At 56.7% G+C, this 23241-nt stretch overlaps 1 protein-coding gene across 3 annotated transcripts; it reads left to right on the top strand.

Moving 5' to 3' along the window:
• The first annotated feature begins 296 nt into the window (after positions 1 to 296).
• On the top strand, positions 297 to 16300 carry si:ch211-196f5.2 (uncharacterized protein LOC556372 homolog). Of its 3 annotated transcripts, XM_041180913.1 has the most exons (3): positions 297 to 311; positions 12767 to 13273; positions 15955 to 16300. In XM_041180913.1, the coding sequence occupies exons 2-3, from the start codon at positions 12898 to 12900 to the stop codon at positions 16062 to 16064; spliced, it is 486 nt and encodes a 161-aa protein (XP_041036847.1). In that variant the 5' UTR covers positions 297 to 311; positions 12767 to 12897; the 3' UTR covers positions 16065 to 16300. The 3 variants fall into 3 exon arrangements, 2 of the variants coding, with proteins under 2 accessions (XP_041036847.1, XP_041036846.1); XR_005942071.1 differs by lacking the exons at positions 297 to 311; positions 12767 to 13273 and adding an exon at positions 8055 to 8102; XM_041180912.1 differs by lacking the exon at positions 297 to 311 and having other exon boundaries at positions 12614 to 13273.
• Positions 16301 to 23241: the final 6941 nt, after the last annotated feature.

Raw genomic sequence — 23241 nt, 5'->3', positions numbered from 1 at the left:
AGGGATGGGCAATAAATGCTGTCCTAACCAGCGACTCCCACGAATGGATAATTTTTTTAAAAATCGAGGAGACAGTGAAATCAGCACGTGTAGGTACACTCGCTGGACAATCGAGAGGCACAGGGTACATGGAGAAAGATAGACACGCGCACAATTATAACAGTTCACCTCCGACATAGTAAACTCTCGCATGATTGACAAAGTCTGACTCCAAGCCAAGTAAGGAGATATTAAGGGCAGGTGACAAAAAGCCTGGTCAAAAGGGTCTGTTTTAAGGAGCGATTTAAAGGACTGGGGAGAGAGAGAGAGAGGTGGAGGGAGGGAGGGAGGGAATTCCAGAGCTCAGGGGGCCCCAAGCAGCTGAAGGCACGGCCGCCAATGATTGGGGGGGGGGAAACGCCAGAGAGGCAGGAATCAGAGGAGCATGGAGATTTCGGAGGGGGTGCTGGAGGAGGTTACCGAGATTGGAGTGGGCCGGGGGTGGTGGAGAGGCCATGGAGGGATTTGAAAACAAGGATGAGAATTTTAACATTGATGTGTAGCTATTCCAGGGGCTAACCTAGGTGAGCGAGCGTGGGGGGGTGAAAGGGGAACAGGACGTGGTACGTGTTAGGACGCGAGGTGGGGGAAGCAGAGTTTTGGACGGGCTGAAGTTTACGGAGGGTGGGAATGTGGGAGAGCGTTGGAATATTCGAGTCCGGAGGTAATGAAGGCGTGAACAAGAATTTTAGCAGCGGACGAGCTGAGATGGGCAAAGTCGGGCGAAGATACTGAGGGTGGAACTGGGGGGACTGTGCTGGTATACGGTTGGAAACCCATCGCAGAGTCAAGTATGGCACCAGGGGTTGCAAACAGTCTGGTTTAGCCTCAGAGAGATGCTGTGGGTAGCTAGAGATTAAAATTTGAGGTGAGAGAGAGAGACACAAATATATGAGAGAGAAAGACACCCAGCTATGTGCATGGATAGGAACACGCATAGACAGAGAGGCGCACAGATACACACATGGACAGAGACACACCCACACACAGACGCACAGAGATACACATGGACATGGAGACACCCACACACAGACGCATAGATACACACATGGACAGAGGCACACCCACACACACAGACATGCACAGAGATACACATGGACAGAGGCACACCCGCACAGAGATACACCCACACATAGACGCACAGATACACACGGACAGAGACACACACTCATGCACAGAGATACACGTGGACAGAGACACACCTACACAGAGATGCACAGAGACACACCCACACGCACGCACAGAGATACACACGGACAGAGACACACCCACACACAGATGCACAGAGATACACACGGACAGACACACACACACAGACGCACAGAGATACACATGGACAGAGACACACCCACACAGAGATGCACAGAGACACACCCACACACAGACGAACAGAGATACACACGGACAGAGACACATCCACACACAGATGCACAGAGATACACATGGACAGAGACACACCCGCACAGAAATACACCCACACACAGAGAGACATACAAACATGCACATGGTCAGGCACAAACATAGCTACAGACCCACACAGATATACTGGTGGCACAAAGAGAGGTAGGAAAGTAGGGTGTAAGGATATAAGGAGACAGCAAAGGGATATAGGTTGAGTGAGTGGGCAAAGATCTGGCAGATGGAGTGTAATGTGGGAAAATGTGAAGTTGTCCATTTTGGCAGGAAGAATAAAAACAAAGCATTTAATGAAATGGTGGGAGATTGCAGTGCTCTGAGATGCAGAGGGATCTGGGTGTCCCAGTGCATGAATCACAAAAGGTTTGTATGCAGGGACAACAAGTAATTAGGAAGCGAATAGGATGTTATTGTTTATTACGAAGGGGATTGAATACAAAAGTAGGGAGGTTATGCTTCAGTTGTACCTGGAGCATTGTGTACAGCACTGGGCTCCTCATTTAAGGAAGGATGTAAATGCGTTGGAAGCAGTTCAGAGAGAGTTTACCAGACTGACACCAGGGATGGGCAGCCTGTCGTATGAGGGAAGGTTGGACAGGCCGGGCTTGTATCCAATGGAGTTTTAGGAGAGTGAGAGGTGATTCAATTGAAACCTTTTAAGATCCTGAGGGGGATTTGACAGTGCGGATGTGGAGAGGATGTTTCCTCTTGTGGGAGAATCTAGAACTCGGGGTGGGGGTGGGGTCACTTTAAAAATAAGGGGGTGGCCCATTTAGGACGGAGACGAGAAATTTTTCCTCTCAGAGGGCGGTGAGTCTTTGGAAATCTCTTCCTCAAAAGGCAGTGGGAGCAGTCTTGGAATATTTTTGAGGCGGAGCGAGATAGATTCTTGATAAGCGAGGGGAGGGTGAAAGGTTATGGGAGGATGGGGGGAATGTGGGGTGGAGGCTACAATTAGGTCAGCCGTGGTCTTATTGAATGCGCAGCAGGCTCAAGGGGCCTAATACTCCTACTTGGTATGTTCATATGTACACATGGACAGAGACACACAAACAGATAAATCACAAGGACAGAGACACATATATATACAGTGAGAGACATACAGATACACATGCAGACAGATACACAGTGATATATATAGAGAGAGAGAGACGCAGATATACACCTGGACAGAGACACATATACACAGACATACACATACACAGAGAAAGACAGATATGCACATTGAGTCACACGCATACACATAATGAGAGACATATAGAGATCTACACACAGAGACACATATACACAGTGAGAGACACATGCAGATACACACAGACAGAATCACACATGCATACTCCGAGACCGACAGACATACACACACGCACACACAGGGATAGAGATACATATACATGCAGGGAGACAGATTTACACACGGACAGATACACACACATACATACATAGAAAGAGACACTCACAGATGTACACGTGGACAGAGACACACACAAGTAGTCACACAGGCGGAGACACACACACACACACACAGGAAGACACATACACAAGGTCACACATACATAGTGAGACCTATACAGATATACACACAGGCAGAATCACACAAACATACACAGAGACAGACACATACACACACGGACAGAGACACACATACAGACAGAGAAATACAGACATACACACGGACAGATACTCACTCATACATACACAAAGAGACACATACAGACACGGATAGAGACACACACGTTTATATGCTGCTATGGCAGATGATAACTGCTGAGCTGTTCAAATCCCAGATGAAAATAACTGCCACAGCTAATTTTACAATATGTATTTAGTTTGAGACTCATGCCTTGAATTCAGTAGGAGTAATAAGACCACCGAGTCTTTGAGGTTTATTAATAAAAAAAATGATTTAAAGCACATAACATAGGTTTACAAATTATTACCATGATAACTCCTAGCTCCCCTGGTTAATCTAACTCCCAGGTACACCTCCCCCATTAAGGCAACAGTAAAAACACACAGATTTTAAAAGACCCAGGCAAAGTAACACACACACACATATATATATATACATACACACACACACATATATATATATACACACACACATATATATACACACACACATATATACACACACACATATATATATATACACACATATATATACACATACACATATATATACACACACATATATATATACACACGCACACATATATATATATGTATATACATATATGTGTGTGTATATATGTGTGTATATATGTGTATATATATATATGTGTGTGTGTATATATATCTGTGTGTGTATATATGTGTGTCTATGTATGTATATATATGTGCGTATGTATATGTGTGTGCGTGTGTATATATACATACACACACATATATGTACACACACATATATATATATATGCATACACATATATATTCACGCACACATATATACACACACATTCATACACACATACATACACACACACACACCCAGGCGCACACACATACATACATATACACACAGGCACACACATATACACACATACACAGGCACACACATATACATACACATATACATATATACACCACACACACGCATACATGCACATGCACACACACATGCACACACTCACAAACACACACACATAAGCACACACTCACACAAACACATAAGCACACACTCTCACAGACACACACACAAGCACACACACAAACACACAAGCACACACATAAGCACACACACACAGACACACACACATATGCACACTCTCACAGACACACAAGCACACACACTCGCACACACAAACACATACGCACACACTCTCACACAGACACACAAACACATACGCAGGCAGACAGGCAGGTGTATAGGACTTGGTGCGAGTGCCTTGTTTTTTTGCCAATGCAGCTCATTACGAGGCTGGAGATATTTCACAGTAATACGAGTAGCTGCATCCAGCGTGGCTGGTGTGGGGGGAGAGGAGGGGGGTGGGTGCGGTGCAGTGCAGAGATTCCTCACACTCAGCCTGAGCCGAGACCCCAGCTGTCAGCTGGGGAATTCAACACCCAGCTGTCACCATCCCGCCGACAGCAGCTGCGCCTCTATTGGCCTGTCGCTGTTCCCCACCCACCAACCCCCCACCCCCCTCCTTTCTCCTCCCGCTGCATAAACTCCTACTGCCTGAGAGGTGGGGAGGGGGCGCCACGTCTCCCTCGGCGAATACTTCTCGCTCCATCGCTGCAGTCCGGCAAAAGGGAAAGATGAGCAGCTTGCCCGCCCCCCCACCCCCCCTCCTGCCTCGGCAAGTCCTGAGGTGCCTCCCGAGCCCTCCGAGTGACTCGCCCGTCACCCGCAGTGCAGTCGCTTCTGCCCTGTGGGCAGTGCACCTCTCCTGCTTTTACCCTTTGGTGGGGGAGTGGGCATTTGTTGCCCCCCACCACCCGATCCCCACTCCACCCCGGTTCTGTCCACCCTATCCCTAATTACCCCTTGAACTGAGTAGGCTGGCTTGCTCGGCCATTTTGGAAGGGGGGTGGTGAGCGGGCGAGTTAACATAGCATTGCTATGGCCGGGGTGGGGACGGGGTTGGGTGGTTGGGGGTGGGGAGGGAGGGGGGGGGGGGGGGGGGGGGGGAGGGACAGGGGGTGCGGTCCTGGAGTCATGTGTGGGCCAGGCCGGGTAAAGGTGGGGGGGCAGATTTCCCTCCCTCTGCAGGAGGAGGGGGGGGCGAGTGAACCAGATGGGGTTTTTTTATTCCACAACGGTCGCCGTTGCCGAGGGTGGGAGGTGGGTGTTGGGGGTGGGGTGTTGGGTGGTCGGGAGGGGTGTGGGTGGTCGGGGGTGGGTGTTGGGTGGTTGGGGGTGGGCGGGCGGGTGGTCATGGGTGGGGGGAAGAGGGACGGGGGGGGGGAATCCTGGAGTCACGTGTAGGCCAGGCCGGGTAAGGTGGGAGGGTGGGGGGGGAGAGAGAGTGAACCAGATGGGGTTTTTTAAATCCCCCAACGGTCGCCGTTGCAAGGGTGGGTGTTGGGTGGTTGGGGGTGGGGAGGGGGGTGGTTGGGGGTGGGGGGTAGGTGTTGGGTGGTTGGGGGTGGGGAGGGGGGTGGGTGTTGGGTGGTCGGGGCTGGGGAGAGGGGTGTTGGGTAGTCGGGGCTGGTGTGAGGAGGGGAGTGAGTGTTGGGTGGTTGGGGCTGGGGAGGGGGGGTGGGTGTGGGGAGGGGTGGGTGGGTGTTGGGTGGTCGGGGCTGGGGAGGGGGGGGTGGGTGTTGGGTGGTCGGGGCTGGGGAGGGGGGTGGGGGGTGGGGAGCGGGGGTGGTCGGGGCTGGGGGGGTGGGGTGGGTGTTGGGTGGTCGGGGCTGGGGAGGGGGGTGGGTGTGGGGAGGGGGGGGTGGGTGTTGGGTGGTCGGGGCTGGGGAGGGGCGGTGGGTGTGGGGAGGGGTGGGTGGGTGTTGGGTGGTCGGGGCTGGGGAGGGGGGGGTGGGTGTTGGGTGGTCGGGGCTGGGGAGGGGGGTGGGGGTGGGGAGCGGGGGTGGTCGGGGCTGGGGGGGTGGGGTGGGTGTTGGGTGGTCGGGGCTGGGGAGGGGGGTGGGTGTGGGGAGGGGGTGGGTGGGTGTTGGGTGGTCGGGGCTGGGGAGGGGCGGTGGGTGTGGGGAGGGGTGGGTGGGTGTTGGGTGGTCGGGGCTGGGGAGGGGGGGGTGGGTGTTGGGTGGTCGGGGCTGGGGAGGGGGGGGTGGGTGTTGGGTGGTCGGGGCTGGGGAGGGGGGTGGGGGTGGGGAGCGGGGGTGGTCGGGGCTGGGGGGTGGGGTGGGTGTTGGGTGGTCGGGGCTGGGGAGGGGGGTGGGGGTGGGGAGCGGGTGTGGTCGGGGCTGGGGGGGGTGGGTGTTGGGTGGTCGGGGCTGGGGAGGGGGGTGGGGGTGGGGTGGTCGGGGCTGGGGAGGGGGGTGGGGGTGGGGTGGTCGGGGCTGGGGAGGGGGGTGGGGGTGGGGTGGTCGGGGCTGGGGAGGGGGGTGGGGAGGGGGGTGGTCGGGGCTGGGGAGTGGGGGTGGTCGGGGCTGGGGAGGGGGGGTGGTCGGGGCTGGGGAGGGGGGGGTGGTCGGGGCTGGGGAGGGGGGGTGGGGGTGGTCGGGGCTGGGGAGGGGGGGGTGCGGTCCTGGAGTCACGTGTAGGCCAGGCCGGGTAAGGTGTGTGGGGGGGGGGGGGGGGGCAGATTTCCCCTCTGCAGGAGGCGGGGCGGGGGGAGTGAACCAGATGGGGTTTTTTATCCCCCAACGGTCGCCGTTGCCGAGGGTGGGGAGCGTCGCTCGAGCTCCACGAGGCGAATTTACTTAATTCGTTTCATTTAAAAACAGTTTCAGTTAGAAGCCCCACCAGCCCCCAGGGGCGGGATTCAGACCCACGGCCCCCGCCCCCGCCCCCGCCCCCGGGGACCAGCCTGAGCGTCCGGCTCACCGATCTCATGACACGGCCGACACGCCGCTGCCGCCACCACCTCCCCGGACCTGCCCAGGACCGGACGCGAGGCTGCGGCTGATTGTCCAGGGTCGTCGTCGTCGTCGCCGTCGCCGCCCTCCCGGCTCTCGTACCCCCCACGCCCCGGTGGCTGTGCGCTTCATTGACCCGGCTCTCCGCCGGCCCTGCCGCCTTCAGTGGCTTATGCCTCAGGCCGCCTGTGCTTCCGACGATCGCGAGGAGCCCGTGTCCCGCGCCGACGTCGACGTTTATGCCTACGTTCTGTATGAGGTCACAATCCACACCCCCCCCCCACCGCCCCCACCACCGCCAGCGTCGCGATTATGTGAAGAGCCCCGCGCCGCTCCTCAAGTCTCTCGGACGGCATTTCAGCCCCACCCTCCTGCTCCTCGGCCGCCCGGCGCGGGCTCGGGAGGGACGGGCCCGTTCCCCTGGGCCCGGCCCGACCGTCTGCCCCTCCCACCCCCCACCGGCTACCTTGACGGCCGGGAAGCCCCCCCCCCCCCCCGAGAGGGGGAGCGCCGCAGGGGGCTGGATTGCGCCATCGAAACCGTCCCTTGGTCGTGGTGCCCCCCCCCATTGTGAGGCTGTGAATTTTAATCGTTCATTAGCCTATTCGGCACTTAAAAGAGCGTAGACTCCTCCCCCCCACCCCCCCCCCCCCCCCCAGGTCCATCTGCTCCTGCATCCCCCCGACCCCACTCCACCCCCCAGGTCCATCTGCTCCTGCGCCCCCCCCCGCCCCAGGTCCATCTGCTCCTACGCCCCCCACCCCCAGGTCCATCTGCTCCTGCGGCGCCCCCCCCCCCCCCCCCCCCCCTTTACAATTGCACCGTGTGTTTTTTTTTTACACATTTACGATCCCAGTTTAATAAAGTCAGTTTACACCAATATTGCCTCTCTTGGCCCGACCGAAACTAATCATTCCACCGCCTCCCGGCGTTAAATTCTACCCCCCCCCCCCCCCCCCCCCCCCCCCCCCCATTCCGCCTGTGTAAACCGGGAGGGCTCGAGGCCTCCAGGACAAGAACTTCACTGACAGTCCGAGCTCCTGGAAGCTGACCCCCTCCCCCTCCACCCGCCCCATCATTGTCGAACCCGAAGCGAGCGGGCCAGGTCGGAGGTCGGGGGTCGGAGGTTGGTCCCGTCAGGCCACGCGAACCCTGCTCCACCATTCGATAAGGTCGTAGCACATCTGTTCGTGTGTCGAGTTCCACGTTCCCATCTAAAACCCCCGCACCCCCCCCCCCGCCGATGACCTTCGACCCCCCTCGCGGGGCAAGAATCTATCCCCCTCCGCCTTAAAAATATTCAGAGACCCCTCCTCCTGAGGCAGAGACCCCGCCTCCCCTCCTCCTGAGGCAAAGACCCCGCCTCCCCCTCCTCCTGAGGCAGAAACCCCGCCTCCCCACCTCCTGAGGCAGAGACCCCGCCTCCCCTCCTCCTGAGGCAGAGACCCCGCCTCCCTGCCTCCTGAGGCAAAGACCCCGCCTCCCTGCCTCCTGAGGCAAAGACCCCGCCTCCCCCTCCTCCTGAGGCAGAGACCCCGCCTCCCCCTCCTCCTGAGGCAGAGACCCCGCCTCCTGAGGCAGAGACCCCGCCTCCTGAGGCAGAGACCCCGCCTCCCCTCCTCCTGAGGCAGAGACCCCGCCCTCCCTGCCTCCTGAGGCAAAGACCCCGCCTCCCCTCCTCCTGAGGCAGAGACCCCGCCTCCCTGCCTCCTGAAGCAAAGACCCCGCCTCCCCTCCTCCTGAGGCAGAGACCCCGCCTCCCCTCCTCCTGAGGCAGAGACCCCGCCTCCCCTCCTCCTGAGGCAGAGACCCCGCCTCCCTGCCTCCTGAGGCAAAGACCCCGCCTCCCTGCCTCCTGAGGCAAAGACCCCGCCTCCCTGCCTCCTGAGGCAAAGACCCCGCCTCCCCCTCCTCCTGAGGCAGAGACCCCGCCTCCTGAGGCAGAGACCCCGCCTCCCCTCCTCCTGAGGCAGAGACCCCGCCTCCCTGCCTCCTGAGGCAAAGACCCCGCCTCCCCTCCTCCTGAGGCAGAGACTCCGCCTCCCTGCCTCCTGAGGCAAAGACCCCGCCTCCCCTCCTCCTGAGGCAGAGACCCCGCCTCCCCTCCTCCTGAGGCAGAGACCCTGCCTCCTGAGGCAGAGACCCCGCCTCCCCTCCTCCTGAGGCAGAGACCCCGCCTCCCCTCCTCCTGAGGCAAAGACCCCGCCTCCCCTCCTCCTGAGGCAGAAACCCCGCCTCCCCACCTCCTGAGGCAGAGACCCCGCCTCCCCTCCTCCTGAGGCAGAGACCCCGCCTCCCTGCCTCCTGAGGCAAAGACCCCGCCTCCCTGCCTCCTGAGGCAAAGACCCCGCCTCCCCCTCCTCCTGAGGCAGAGACCCCGCCTCCCCACCTCCTGAGGCAGAGACCCCGCCTCCTGAGGCAGAGACCCCGCCTCCTGAGGCAGAGACCCCGCCTCCCCTCCTCCTGAGGCAGAGACCCCGCCTCCCTGCCTCCTGAGGCAAAGACCCCGCCTCCCCTCCTCCTGAGGCAGAGACCCCGCCTCCCTGCCTCCTGAAGCAAAGACCCCGCCTCCCCTCCTCCTGAGGCAGAGACCCCGCCTCCCCTCCTCCTGAGGCAGAGACCCCGCCTCCCCTCCTCCTGAGGCAGAGACCCCGCCTCCCTGCCTCCTGAGGCAAAGACCCCGCCTCCCTGCCTCCTGAGGCAAAGACCCCGCCTCCCTGCCTCCTGAGGCAAAGACCCCGCCTCCCCCTCCTCCTGAGGCAGAGACCCCGCCTCCTGAGGCAGAGACCCCGCCTCCCCTCCTCCTGAGGCAGAGACCCCGCCTCCCTGCCTCCTGAGGCAAAGACCCCGCCTCCCCTCCTCCTGAGGCAGAGACTCCGCCTCCCTGCCTCCTGAGGCAAAGACCCCGCCTCCCCTCCTCCTGAGGCAGAGACCCCGCCTCCCCTCCTCCTGAGGCAGAGACCCTGCCTCCTGAGGCAGAGACCCCGCCTCCCCTCCTCCTGAGGCAGAGACCCCGCCTCCCCTCCTCCTGAGGCAGAGACCCCGCCTCCCTGCCTCCTGAGGCAAAGACCCCACCTACCCCTCCTCCTGAGGCAGAGACCCCGCCTCCCCCTCCTCCTGAGGCAGAGACCCCGCCTCCTGAGGCAAAGACCCCGCCTCCCCCACATCCTGAGGCAGAGACCCCGCCTCCTGAGGCAGAAACCCCGCCTCCCCCTCCTCCTGAGGCAGAGACCCCGCCTCCTGAGGCAGAGACCCCGCCTCCTGAGGCAGAGAGCCCGCCTCCTGAGGCAGAGACCCCGCCTCCTGAGGCACAGACCCCGCCTCCTGAGGCACAGACCCCGCCTCCCCTCCTCCTGAGGCAGAGAGTTCCAAAGTCTCACAACCCTCTGAGAGAGAGAAAACATTTCTCCTCATCTCCGTCCTAAAAGGGTGACTTCCCCCCCCAAATTTTAAAACAGTGACTCTCCCCTCCCCCCCGGCTAGTTCTGGACTCACCCACAAGAGGAAACGTCCTTCCCACGCCCGTCTTGTCGAGGCCGTTCAGGTTCTTGTAAACTTCAATCCAATCGCCCCCTCACTCTGCTAAACTCCAGTCTGAACAAGCCCAGTCTGTCCCACCTCTCCCCATAAGACAACCCGCTCATTCCGGGCGTCAATCCGGTAAACCTCCTCTGAACCGCCTCCAACCATCCTAGGCCCAGCCTTCTTCAGCTGCTTCATCAATGACCTTCCTTCTACTATAAGATCAGAATTGGGGATATTCGTTTGCACAATGTTCAGCACCATTCGCAACTCCTCAGATACTGAAGCAGTCCATGTCCAAATGCAGCAAGACCTGGACAATATCCAGGCTTGGGGCTGACAAGTGGCAAGTAGCATTCACGCCACACAAGTGTCAGGCAATGACCATCTCCAAAAAGAGAGAATCTAACCATCGCCCCTTGACGTTCAATGGGCATTATCATCACTGAATCCCCCACTATCAACATCCTGGGGGTTACCATTGACCAGAAACTGAACCGGACCAGCCATATAAATACTGCGGCTACAAGAGCAGGTCAGAGGCTGGGAATCCTGCGGAGAGTCACTCACCTCCTGACTCCCCCCCAAAGCCTGTCTACCATCTACAAGACACAAGTCAGGAGTGTGATGGGATACTCCCCCCACTTGCCTGGATGAGTGCGGCTCCCACAACACTCGAGAAGCTCGACACCGTCCAGGACAAAGCAGCCCCCGCTCGATCGGCACACCATCCACCAACATTCGCTCCCTCCACCACCGACGCACAGTGGCAGCAGTGTGTGTACCATCTACAAGATGCACCGCAGCAACTCACCGAGGCTCCTTCGACAGCACCTTCCAAACCCACGACCGCTACCGTCTAGAAGGACGAGGGCAGCAGACGCACGGGGAACACCCCCACCTGGAAGTTCCCCTCTGAGCCGCACTCACCATCCCAACTTGGGAATATATCGGCCGTTTCTTCACTGTCGCCGGGTCAAAATCCTGAGAACTCCCACCCTAACAGCGCGGTGGGTGTACCTACACCACAGGGACTGCAGCGGCTCAAGGAAGCGGCTCACCCACTGCCACCTTCTCAAGGGGGCAATTAGGGGGATGGGGCAATAAATGCTGGGCCCGGACAGAGAGGCCTACATCCCTGTGAACGAAATTTTAAAAAAAAATGCACTTACATCATAAGTAAAGTCATCGGAATCAGCAGGAGGCCATTCGGCCCCTCCCCCATTCGATAGGACCATGGCTGATCCGGTGATGGGCCTCGACTCTGCTCTCCACGCCATCCCCCTCCCACCCCCAACCCCCCCCCCACCCCCGTCCATCGAAAACATGTCGCATTCGGAGCCTCGAACATATTCACTTCGGCCGACATCGTGAGCGGGTCTGGAATTTCTGAGTCTCGCTGGGGGAACGAAGCCCTGATTTTACGAGGTTAAACCGCACCCACCCCCTCCCCTCCCCTCCCCCTCCCAGACCCCCACTCCGGGGGCAGCGCCAGTCTCCGGACCGGAGAGCGCGCTGTGCGGTTTTGGGTCTCCACGTTTGAAGGAAGGACAGACTCGCCTCGGAGGCGGAACGGGGGGAAGGTTCACTCAATTGGTCCCTGGGATGAGGGGGGGAGTGGGGAGGAGGTGGGGGAGGGGGTGGGAATCTAAAACACCCAGGATTTTGGGGGGGGCAGTGGAGGGAGGTGAGGGGCAGAGTCTCAGGATGAGGGGGCCGGACATTTTGGGGAATGAGACGAGGAGGAATTTCTTCACTCGGAGGGTTTGTGAATCTTTGGGATTCTCCACCCCAGTGGGGTGGGGTTGGGGGGGTGGGGGGGGGGGTGTGGGGGCGGTGGTAGCGGACGCTCCATCGTCGCTGAAGACATTCGAGGCCGGGACGGACAGATTCCCGGTCTCTCTCGGGGAGGGGGGAGGGGGGATCGAGGGATACAGGGGGCGGGGAGAGGGGACTTGAAGTCCCCCACTCAAGTTCGGCCGTGACCCGTGTTGAGCAGCGGAGAGGGCTGGACGGTGGGGACCGAACAGTCAGCCCCTTGCTCTCCTTCGGGCCGGCGTGGAGGGGGTTAAATAGGAGTGGATGGCTCTGCGGGGTGGGGTGGGTGGGGGGGGTGGTAGGGGCTGTGGGGCAGGGTCAGGAGCCTCGAACCGGACTGTGGAAGTGGCACGCTGCTCTGAAAAATAACACCGAGGTGCCTCTTTGCCTCCTCGTTCTCCATCCACCGGTCCCACCCCCACACTCCCCGCCCTCCAGGTTTGCTGAGCTAGGGAGTGCAGGGGGGAGGTGTGAAATGTCTCACGGGCATATCGAGAGAGAGAGAGAGAGAGAGAGACGCAGCAGGGGCTGCTTATTTAAAAGGGCAGGAGTTCTGCGTCGGGGAGAGGGGAGAGAAGAGGAGATTCCCTGGGAGCATCTACCCCACCCGCTGCTCCTCTGCCCGGGATGATGGCTGCACAGCGGGCGGATCTCCAGCTGCCCGCCGCCCCCTGGCCTCTGGCCCTCCCCGTCCAGGCGCTGGAGGGCGGCGATCCGGACCCAGCCCTCGAGGGGCTGGGGGTCTGGCCGGAGGAGGAGGTCAGGGAGCGGCTGGTGCGCCTGGAGAGCCAGCGCACCCGGGTCAGGACCCCCCGCGGCCGCCTGAAGGAACGGCTGTGCTGGTCGGCGGAGGTGAGGCTGCGCGTCGGGGACCCGCGGGCCGGGGGCGGCCGGGAGATCCGATACGGCAGCGAGGGGCGGCCCGACAGCGGGTTCTTTCGCACCCGCGTGGAGCTGCGCCCTTGGACCAGCGGCACCCAGGTGGACAGGCCCCAAGGAGCAGGTAAGGCGGGGGTGGGGAGGGGAGGGGGGGTGGGAGGCGGTGGTCAGAAACCCGCTTCATTCACACTCCGTTTCCCGCCCCCCCCCCCCCACCTCAACATGCTTCCCCCCCACCGCATCCTCCGCACGTGCGTGTGTGCGATCGTCTATGTCTGGTGTGTGTGTGTGTGTGTGTGTGTGTGTGTGATTGTCTATGTCTGGGGTGTGTGTGTGTGTGTGTGTGATTGTCTATGTCTGGGGTGTGTGTGTGTGATTGTCTATGTCTGGTGTGTGTGTGTGTGTGTGTGATTGTCTATGTCTGGGGTGTGTGTGTGTGTGTGTGTGTGTGTGTGTGATTGTCTATGTCTGGGGTGTGTGTGTGTGATTGTCTATGTCTGGGGTGTGTGTGTGCGATTGTCTATGTCTGGTGTGTGTGTGTGTGTGTGTGTGTGTGTGTGTGTGTGTGTGTGATTGTCTATGTCTGGGGTGTGTGTGCGTGTGCGATTGTCTATGTCTGGTGTGTGTGTGTGTGTGTGATTGTGTCTGGGGTGTGTGTGTGTGTGTGTGTGATTGTCTGTGTCTGGGGTGTGTGTGTGTGTGTGTGTGTGAGAGTACGTGTGTGTGTGATTGTCTGTGTCTGCGTCTGTTCACATCTGTGCGTTTGTGCCTCTATGGTGTATCAGTGAGGGTGTGTCAGTGTGTCTCTGTGTGTGCGAGTGTGTCCGCATGTGTATGTTTGACTGCCTGTCAGTGTCTATATGTGTGTGTGTGTGTATCTGTCTGTGTGCGTGTGCATGTGTGTGTTTGTCTGTCTGTGTCCATGTGTGTCACTCTGTCGCTGTGCGTGTGAATGTGTCTATATACCTGTGTGTGTGTGTGTGTGTGTGTGTGTGTGTGTCTGTCTGTGTCCATGTGCGTGTGTCTTTGTGCGTGTGCGTGTGTGTGTTTGTCTGTCTATGTGTCCATCTGTGTGTGTCTGTGTGCGTGTGAATGTGTCTGTATATTTGTGTGTGTGTGTGCCTCTGTGTGCCTGTGTGTATTTGTCTGTCTGTGTCCATGTGTGTGTCCCTCTGTCTGTGTCCATGTGCATGTGTGTGTGTATGTGTCTGTGTATCTGTGTGTCTATGTGCGTTTGTCTGTCTGTGTCCATGTGTCTGTGTCTCTGTGTGTGTCCGTGTGTGTTTGTCTGTCTGTCCAAGAAACAGACCATCGACCGCGAGCAGCCCCCGACCACGATTTCACACTGGCTGGTCAGTTAACGGCCGGCCAGCGAGAAGGGTGCACTAGGGTGGGGGGGGGGGGGGGGGGGGGGGGGGGGCGGTGGGTGGCAGGAGGGCTGGCGCGGGCCAGCGCTGGGAGAAAGCCCCCTGAAGGCAGAGAGATGCCCCAGGGGAGCTGCTGACCCCAAAACGTCCCAATAAAGTTTGAAAAGGATGTCCCAGCATCAGAATGAGACACCCGAAAATATAGACGGTAAAAATGCTGCCCACCGATTTTTATTTCATTAGGGAAACCTCAACCCGCCCTTGGATGAGGTTTGATGAAAAGTGCCGGGGCCACATGGCCAATTCGCCCGTCCGGCTGCTGTAAGGTTGGACGGGCGATGGAAAATCGCGGTCCATGGCGCCCTTAATGGGATTAATTGCCCCCTTAATCGCCGGCGGGCGTGCTTCCAGCCTTTGCGCGTGCCCACTGAACGAGATAGTGCGCGATGACATCGGGGCGCTCGCCCAACGCCATCTCGTGCGATTTCACACCCGATCGGGTCGGGGGCGCACGCTGGCCTGATCGATGTAAAATTCAGCCCCATGTGTGTGTCTCTCTGTCTGTGTCCGTGGGTGTGTGTGTGTATGTGTGCGTGTTTGTCTGTGCTTGTCCGTGTGTCTCTCTCTGTCTTTGTGTGTGTCCATGTATGTGTGTGCGTGCATGTTTGTGTGTCTCTGCATGTGTGCTTGTATCTGTGTGTTGTCTGTGTCTCTGTGTGTGCCTGCTTGTCTGTGTCTGTTTGTGTACCTGTTGTGTGCCTGTATGTGTATCTATGTGTGAGTCTGTGTGTGCTGTGTCATTGTATGTGTGTGTGTGCGCCTGTGTGTCTCTCTGTGCATATGTATGTGTCTCTGTGTGTCTGAGTCTCTCTCTTTGTGTGTATGTGTGTACGTGTGTGTCTCTGTACGTGTGTTTGTGTAACTGTGTCTCTGTGTCTGTGTCTCTCTGTCTGTGTGTGCATCTCTGTGTCTCTGTGTGTGTCAATGTCTGCGTGTGCATCTCTTTATCTGTGTGTATGTGTCTGTGTGTCTCTCTGTGTGCCTGTGTGTGTGTTTGTGTGTGTCTGTCTGCCAGTGTGTGCATGTTTGTGTGTCTGTCTGTCAGTGTGTGCGTGTATGTGTGTGTGTGTCTCTCTGTGTGTATATCTGTCTGTCAGCATGTGTGTACCTGTCAGTTTGTGTGTATATCTGTCTGTCAGCGTGTGTATGCCTGTATGTCAGTGTGTGTGTACATTTGTCTGTCAGTGTGTGCATGTGTGTTTGTGTGTGTCTATCAGTGTGTGTGTGTGTATGTCTGTCTGAGTGTGTGTTTGTCTGTCTGTGTGTCTACCTGTCTGTCAGAGTGTGTGTGTGTGTGTGTCTGAGTACTCTCAGCCTGTGTGAGAGCTGCTGAGGCTGGGCATCTCCCGGTGACCCCGTGTGTTTGTTGCTCTTTCAGATGACGCAGTCGTGGAGGAGGTGGAACCGGCGGCTGCGGAGACCCTCGTCGATGCCGAGACTGAACCCCAGCCCAAGTGGCGGGAAACTGAGCAGCAGCAGGGTGTCTGAAAGTCCCGGCACCCCCCACCTCCGCCGTTTGGGACTTTCTCATTCTGTCCTGGAAGAGGAAAAAAGGGAATGAAAAACGCAAATCCGCTCGACCCGTCAATGGAAGCCTGCGGCGAAACATCGATCGTCTCCGGACTCGATTATTCCCAGCCCGCTTCTGGCTGCTGTCCCACAGTCCACCCTCCTTAAACTTCAGCCCGTCCGAAACTCCGCTGCCCCTAACTCGCACCGATCTAGCTGTGGGGGTTGGGGGGGCGGGGGTGGGGGGTGGGGGGGGCGGAGATGGAGTTGGTGGCGTAGTAATCCAGGGAGCCAGGGTAAATGCTCTGGGGTCACGGGTTCGAACCCTAGCACGGTGGTACATGTGCCCTTTCAGTGAGGGAGTCCTCACCTCTGAACAAGGGCAATAGGCGCTGGCCCCAGTCAGCGAGGCGCCCGCTTCCCATAAATAAAACAAAAGCTTTTGAAGTTCTCGTCCTTGTTTTCAAATCCCTCTGCGGCCTCACACAGCCCCCATTGCCCCCTCCCCCACCGAATCCCCACCCCGGGAGCTCCCCCTCCGAGCCGCATTCGCCATCCCGGCTTGGGAATACATCGGCCGTCCCTTCACTGTCGCCGGGTCAAAATCCTGGGGGAGTTCCCTCCCCTAACAGCGCGGTGGGTGTACCTACACCACAGGGGACCGCAGCAGCTCAAGAAGGCGGCTCACCCACCACCACCACCTTCTCCAGGGGGCAGTTAGGGGGATGGGGCAATAAACGCTGGGCCCGGCCCAGCGAGGCCCACGTCCTGGCTAAAGAAAGGGCGCCGGAGGGGAAGGGGACGGGGGTGAAGTTCTGGTGAAAGGGCGGCTGGCGCGACAGGGAGGAGGGTCTGGTTGGGGGGGGGAGGGGAAGGTGGGTTGGCAACATGGGCTGGCAGTGCATTCTGGGAAGCAGGGCAGCCATGTTGGAGAGGGTGGAGCAGGGGCGCGGGGTCGGGGTGGGGGTGGGGGCGAAGAGCGATCTCGCCTGCGATCAAGAATGGCCGGCTTCCCTGGGAAGAGGACGGCCTCTCAATAAAGATCATTTGAACCTCGGTTGTGCGTCCTCTGTTTCTCGATTCAATGCGTCGGCCTGGGGAGATGGCGGTCCGGGGGGGGCGGGCGCAGTTTGGGTAGGGGGTGGTCGGGGATTGGGCAAGGAAATCGCCCTCAGTACCTCAGCCAAAGATCCAAGGCCGAGCCCACCCCACCGACCAAACCGCAAACTTGAGCGTCCAGCCGGAACAGGGGCCTGCTTGACTAGGCCAAGCCCTCGTCCTCTGTGGTCATTGGTGACCCACAGGAGTGATGACGAGGTCCCGCCTCGAGAAGGGGGAGGGGGCAGTGGTGGTAGTGGTTTTGATGAGCAGCGGGACCCCAGTTCCCAGGCGAGGTGGGGGCTGAATGGCCTCCTCCTGCTCCTGTGTAACAGGCCCGAGAGGGGGCTGAATGGCCTCCTCCTGCTCCTGTGTAACAGGCTCGAGAGGGGCTGAATGGCCTCCTCATGTCCCTGTGTAACAGGCCCAAGAGGGGGGCTAAATGGTCTCCTCCTGTCCCTGTGTAACAGGCTCGAGAGGGGCTGAATGGTCTCCTACTGTCCCTGTGTAACAGGCCCGAGAGGGGGGCTAAATGGCCTCTTCCTGTCCCTGTGTAACAGGCCTGAGAGGGGCTGAATGGCCTCCTCCTGCTGTGTAACAGGCCCGAGAGGGGCTGAATGGCCTCCTCCTGCTCCTGTGTAACAGGCCCAAGAGGGGGAGCTGAATGGCCTCCTCCTGGCAGCATTGTTCCTGAATTTGCACTGCCTGACAGGCTGATCCCTGTGAAAGGAGGCCTCAGGCCTGACAGGCTGGCCTCTTGGCCTCTGGGCGGAGGCTTCCTATTTGGCAGACCTCGGCCCCAGCCCCCTGTCAAGTCCGAGGACCAGGCGGGGACCATGAGCTCTGTGAACGGTCAGATTTGGAAGGTGAGGGGCAACAAGGGGGTGCAGTCTGGGTCTGTACCTGAGCGCAGGGTCGTCATCGTGACAGGGGCCGGGAGGGGGTGTGGCGTGGATCGGGGAGGTGGAGTGGGGTTGGGAGGGGGGGGTGGAGGCGGGGTGGGGGCAGGGATGTGTGGGGCAGTGTTGGCCTGAGCCATTTACAATCTATATTAATGACTTGGATGTAGGGAGAGAGAGAGAAATGTATTTAAGTTCACTGATGATACCAAACTCGCTGGGGAGAGAGAGAAAAACACAGCGAGAGATGGAGAGAGAGAGAGAAAGAGAAAGACAGAGAGGGATAGAGAGATCGAGAGACAGACAAAGAGAGATAGAGAAAGTGAGAGAGAGAGAGACACACACACACACAGAAATTATTCCCACTGCTTGGGAAGTCCAGGACTCTGGGGTAAACGGGGCTGTTTCAAGTTGGCCGGCAGTGACCAGTGGAGAGCGACTAGGATCAGTTCTGGGGTCTGAGCCATTTACAATCTACGTTAATGACTTGGATGGGGAGAGAGAGAGAGAGCAATGTATTTAAATTCACTGATGATACCAAACTCGGTGGGTAGGTAAGCTGTGGGGAGGACACAGAGCGGCTGTGCGAAGAGACGTGAACGGGTCAGGGGTCAGGTGAGTGGCCAACAAAGATGGCAGATGAAGTATAATGTTGGGCAAGTGCGAGGTTATTCTTTTGGGTTGTAGGGATAATAAAAAGGCAGAATATTCTCTAAAAGCTCAGAAAGGTATAAGCGTTAAAAATAAAAAACTGCAGATGCTGGAAATCCAAAACAAAAACAGAAATACCTGGAAAAACTCAGCAGGTCTGGCAGCATCGGCGGAGAAGAAAAGAGTTGACGTTTCGAGTCCTCATGACCCTTCAACAGAACTGAGTGAATCTTAGGAGAGGGGTGAAATATAAGTTGGTTTAAGGTGGGGGTGGGGGGGAGAGAAGTTTGGGGGGTTGGTGTGGTTGTAGGGACAAACAAGCAGTGATAGGAGCAGATCATCAAAAGATGTCACAGACAAAAGAACACATAGGTGTTGAAGTTGGTGATATTATCTAAACAAATATGCTAATTAAGAATGGATGGTAGGGCACTCAAGGTACAGCTCTAGTGAGGGTGGGGTGGAAAGGCTAGCAGGGCATAAAAGATTTAAAAATAATAGAAATAGGTGGGAAAAGAAAAATCTATATAATTTATTGGAAAAAAACAAAAGGAAGGGGGAAGAATCGGAAAGGGGGTGGGGATGGAGGAGGGAGTTCAAGATCTAAAGTTGTTGAATTCAATATTCAGTCTGGAAGGCTATAAAGTGCCTAGTCGGAAGATGAGGTGCTGTTCCTCCAGTTTGCGTTGGGCTTCACTGGAACAATGCAGCAAGCCAAGGACAGACATGTGGGCAAGAGTGTTAAAATAGCAAGCGACAGGGAGGTTTGGGTCATTCTTGCAGACAGACTGCAGGTGTTCTGCAAAGCGGTCGCCCAGTTTACATTTGGTCTCTCCAATGTAGAGGAGACTGCATTGGGAGCAACGAATGCAGTAGACTAAGTTGGGGGAAACACAAGTGAAATGCTGCTTCACTTGAAAGGAGTGTTTGGGCCCTTGGACGGTGAGGAAAGAGGAAGTGAAGGGGCAGCTGTTGCATCTTTTGCATGGGCATGGGGTGGTGCCATAGGAGGGGGTTGAGGAGTAGGGGGTGATGGTTGAGTGGACCAGGGTGTCCCAGAGGGAACGATCCCTATGGAATGCCGACGGGGGGGTGGGGGGGGGGGGGTGAAGGGAAGATGTGTTTGGTGGTGGTATCATGCTGGAACTGGCGGAGGATGATCCTTTGAATGCGGAGGCTGGTGGAGTGATAAGTGAGGACAAGGGGGACCCTATCATGTTTCTGGGAGGGAGGAGAAGGCGTGAGGGCGGATGCGCGGGAGACGGGCTGGACATGGTTGAGGGCCCTGTCAACGACCGTGGGTGGAAAACCTCGGTTAAGGAAGAAGGAGGACATGTCAGAGGAACTGTTTTTGAAGGTAGCATCATCGGAACAGATGCGACGGAGGCGAAGGAACTGAGAGAATGGGATGGAGTCCTTACAGGTAGCGGGGTGTGAGGAGCTGTAGTCAAGGTAGCTGTGGGAGTCGGTAGGCTTGTAATGGATATTGGTGGACAGTCTATCACCAGAAATTGAGACAGAGAGGTCAAGGAAGGGAAGGGAAATGTCAGAGATGGACCACGTGAAAATGATGGAGGGGTGGAGATTGGAAGCAAAATTAATAAATTTTTCCAAGTCCCGACGAGAGCATGAAGCAGCACCGAAGCAATCATTGATGTACCGGAGAAAGAGTTGTGGAAGGGGGCCGGAGTAGGACTGGAACAAGGAATGTTCCACATACCCCATAAAGAGACAGGCATAGCTGGGGCCCATGCAGGTGCCCATAGCCACACCTTTTATTTGGAGGAAGTGAGAGGAGTTGAAGGAGAAATTGTTCAGCGTGAGAACAAGTTCAGCCAGATGGAGGAGAGTAGTGGTGGATGGGGATTGTTCGGGCCTTTGTTCGAGGAAGAAGCTAAGGGCCCTCAGACCATCCTGGTGGGGGATGGAGGTGTAGAGGGATTGGACGTCCATGGTGAAGAGGAAGCGGTTGGGGCCAGGGAACTGGAAATTGTTGATGTGACATAAGGTGACAGAGGAATCACGGATGTAGGTGGGAAGGGACTGGACAAGGGGAGAGAGAAGGGAGTCAAGATAACAAGAAATGAGTTCTGTGGGGCAGGAACAGGCTGACACGATCGGTCTACCGGGACAGTCCTGTTTGTGGATTTTGGGTAGGAGGTAGAAGCGGGCCATCCGAGGTTGGGTGACTATCAGGTTGGAAGCTGTGGGAGGAAGATCCCCAGAGGAGATGAGGTCAGTGACAGTCCTGGAAACAATGGCTTGATGTTCAGTGGTGGGGTCATGGTCCAGGGAGAGGTAGGAGGAAGTGTCTGTGAGTTGACGCTCAGCTTCCGCGAGGTAGAGGTCAGTGCGCCAGACAACAACAGCACCACCCTTGTCAGCGGGTTTGATGACAATGTCAGGGTTGGACCTGAGAGAATGGAGTGCAGTAAGTTCAGAGAGAGACAGATTAGATTGGATGAGAGGAGCAGAGAAATTGAGACGACTAATGTCGCGCCGACAGTTCTCAATGAAAAGATCAAGAGAAGGTAAGAATCCAGAGGGAAGGGTCCAGGTGGAGGGAGAATATTGGAGGTGGGTAAAAGGATCTGTTGAACGGGGAGAGGACTGCTGTCCAAAGAAGTGAGCAAGGAGATGAAGGCGGCGGAAGAAGAGTTCAGCATCGTGCCGAGCCCGAAATTCATTGAGATGAGGGTGTAAGGGTATGAAACTAAGTCCTTTGTTGAGCACTGAACGTTCAGCGCGGAGAGGGGAAGGTCAGGGGGTTTAGTGAATACACGGCTGGGGTTGGGACTGGAAGAAAGGGTGGGGACGGAGGAACAGGCAGGGGTGGAGGGTCCTAGATGGGTGTTGGTGTCAATGAGTTGTTGCAGCTTGCGTTCCTTAGCACTTGAGAGAAAGAGAAAAAGTTTCTTGTTGAGGCGTCGGATGAGACGAAGAATAAAATGAAACTGGGGGCACGCACAGCTTTGGAAAAGGGTGCGGCAGTGCTGCTGGAGGGAGAGGTCGAGTGTGTTCATATGGTAGCGCATGGCACTGAGTGTGGATCTCAGAATGTGACTGGAACAGCAGTCCGAGAAACGTTTTATGTCCTGGAGATACCTGTAATCCTGGGTGGGTTCGAAACATGAGGGGTGGAATTTCAATTGAAATCCACATGGGGTAAGTCAGAGACAGAGACAGTCACTGAGAAAGGAGATATGGCTGTGACAGCGGGTTTTAGTAAACACCTTGTCAAACACCAGGAGAGAGATGGAAAGCAATGAAGGTGAACAAGGCAATAGAGAGATTCGGAAATCTTGTCGCAGAAAGGAACAGAACTTCTTCAAGGTCGGCATTTCTTGAAGAGGAGTGGCAGTCAATTAAACACAGAGATAAAAACAAAAAACTGCAGATGCTGGAAATCCAAAACAAAAACAGAATTACCTGGAAAAACTCAGCAGGTCTGGCAGCATCGGCGGAGAAGAAAAGAGTTGATGTTTCGAGTCCTCATGACCCTTCAACAGAACTAGGTGAATCCAAGCAGAGGGGTGAAATATAAGCTGGATTAAGGTGGGGGGTGGGAGGGTTGGGTTGGGGGAGAGAAGTGGGGGGGTGGTGTGGTTGTAGGGACAAGCAAGCAGTGATAGGAGCAGATAATCAAAAGATGTCACAGACAAAAGAATAAAAGAACACAGAGGTGTTGATGTTGGTGATATTATCTAAACGAATGTGCTAATTAAGAATAATTCGCTTGCCATTAACACTCCACCCTGCTCTCTTGCCCACATGTCTGTCCTTGGCTTGCTGCATTGTTCCAGTGAAGCTCAACGCAAACTGGAGGAACAGCACCTCATCTTCTGACTTTACAGCCTTCCGGACTGAATATTGAGTTCAACAACTTTAGATCTTGAACTCCCTCCTCCATCCCCACCCGCTTTCCGTTTCTTCCCCCTTCCTTTTCTTTTTCCCAATAATTTATATAGATTTTTCTTTTCTCACCTATTTCCATTATTTTTAAATCTTTTATGCCCTGCTAGCCTTTCCACCCCACCCCCACTAGAGCTGTACCTTGAGTGCCCTACCATCCATTCTTAATTAGCACATTCGTTTAGATAATATCACCAACTTCAACACCTATGTGTTCTTTTGTTCTTTTGTCTGTGACGTCTTTTGATGATCTGCTCCTATCACTGCTTGCTTGTCCCTACAACCACACCACCCCCCTCCACTTCTCTCCCCCCCACCCCCGCACCCCCCCCCCCACCTTAAACCAGCTTATATTTCACCCCTCTCATTGGATTCACCTAGTTCTGTTGAAGGGTCATGAGGACTCGAAACGTCAACTCTTTTCTTCTCCGCCGATGCTGCCAGACCTGCTGAGTTTTTCCAGGTATAAGTGTTGATGTTTGGAGGGGCTGGGGTGTGCTGGTACACGGAAAGTTACAGTGGAGGCACAGCAAGGAACCAGGAAGGTGAATGGCACGTTGGCCTTTATCGCGAGGGGGGTCGGAGCGCGGGAATAA

Source organism: Carcharodon carcharias (assembly GCF_017639515.1).
Source record: "Carcharodon carcharias isolate sCarCar2 chromosome 27 unlocalized genomic scaffold, sCarCar2.pri SUPER_27_unloc_1, whole genome shotgun sequence".
Taxonomy (NCBI): domain Eukaryota; kingdom Metazoa; phylum Chordata; class Chondrichthyes; order Lamniformes; family Lamnidae; genus Carcharodon; species Carcharodon carcharias.
This window is presented reverse-complemented; position numbering and strand designations above follow the sequence as displayed.

Bases quoted from the DNA above. Each gene is read 5' to 3' on its own strand.
- si:ch211-196f5.2 (XM_041180913.1), top strand. From the start codon at position 12,898: ATGATGGCTGCACAGCGGGCGGATCTCCAGCTGCCCGCCGCCCCCTGG. The intron at 13,274-15,954 runs GTAAGGCGGGGG...TTGCTCTTTCAG, and splicing joins GGACAGGCCCCAAGGAGCAG to ATGACGCAGTCGTGGAGGAG.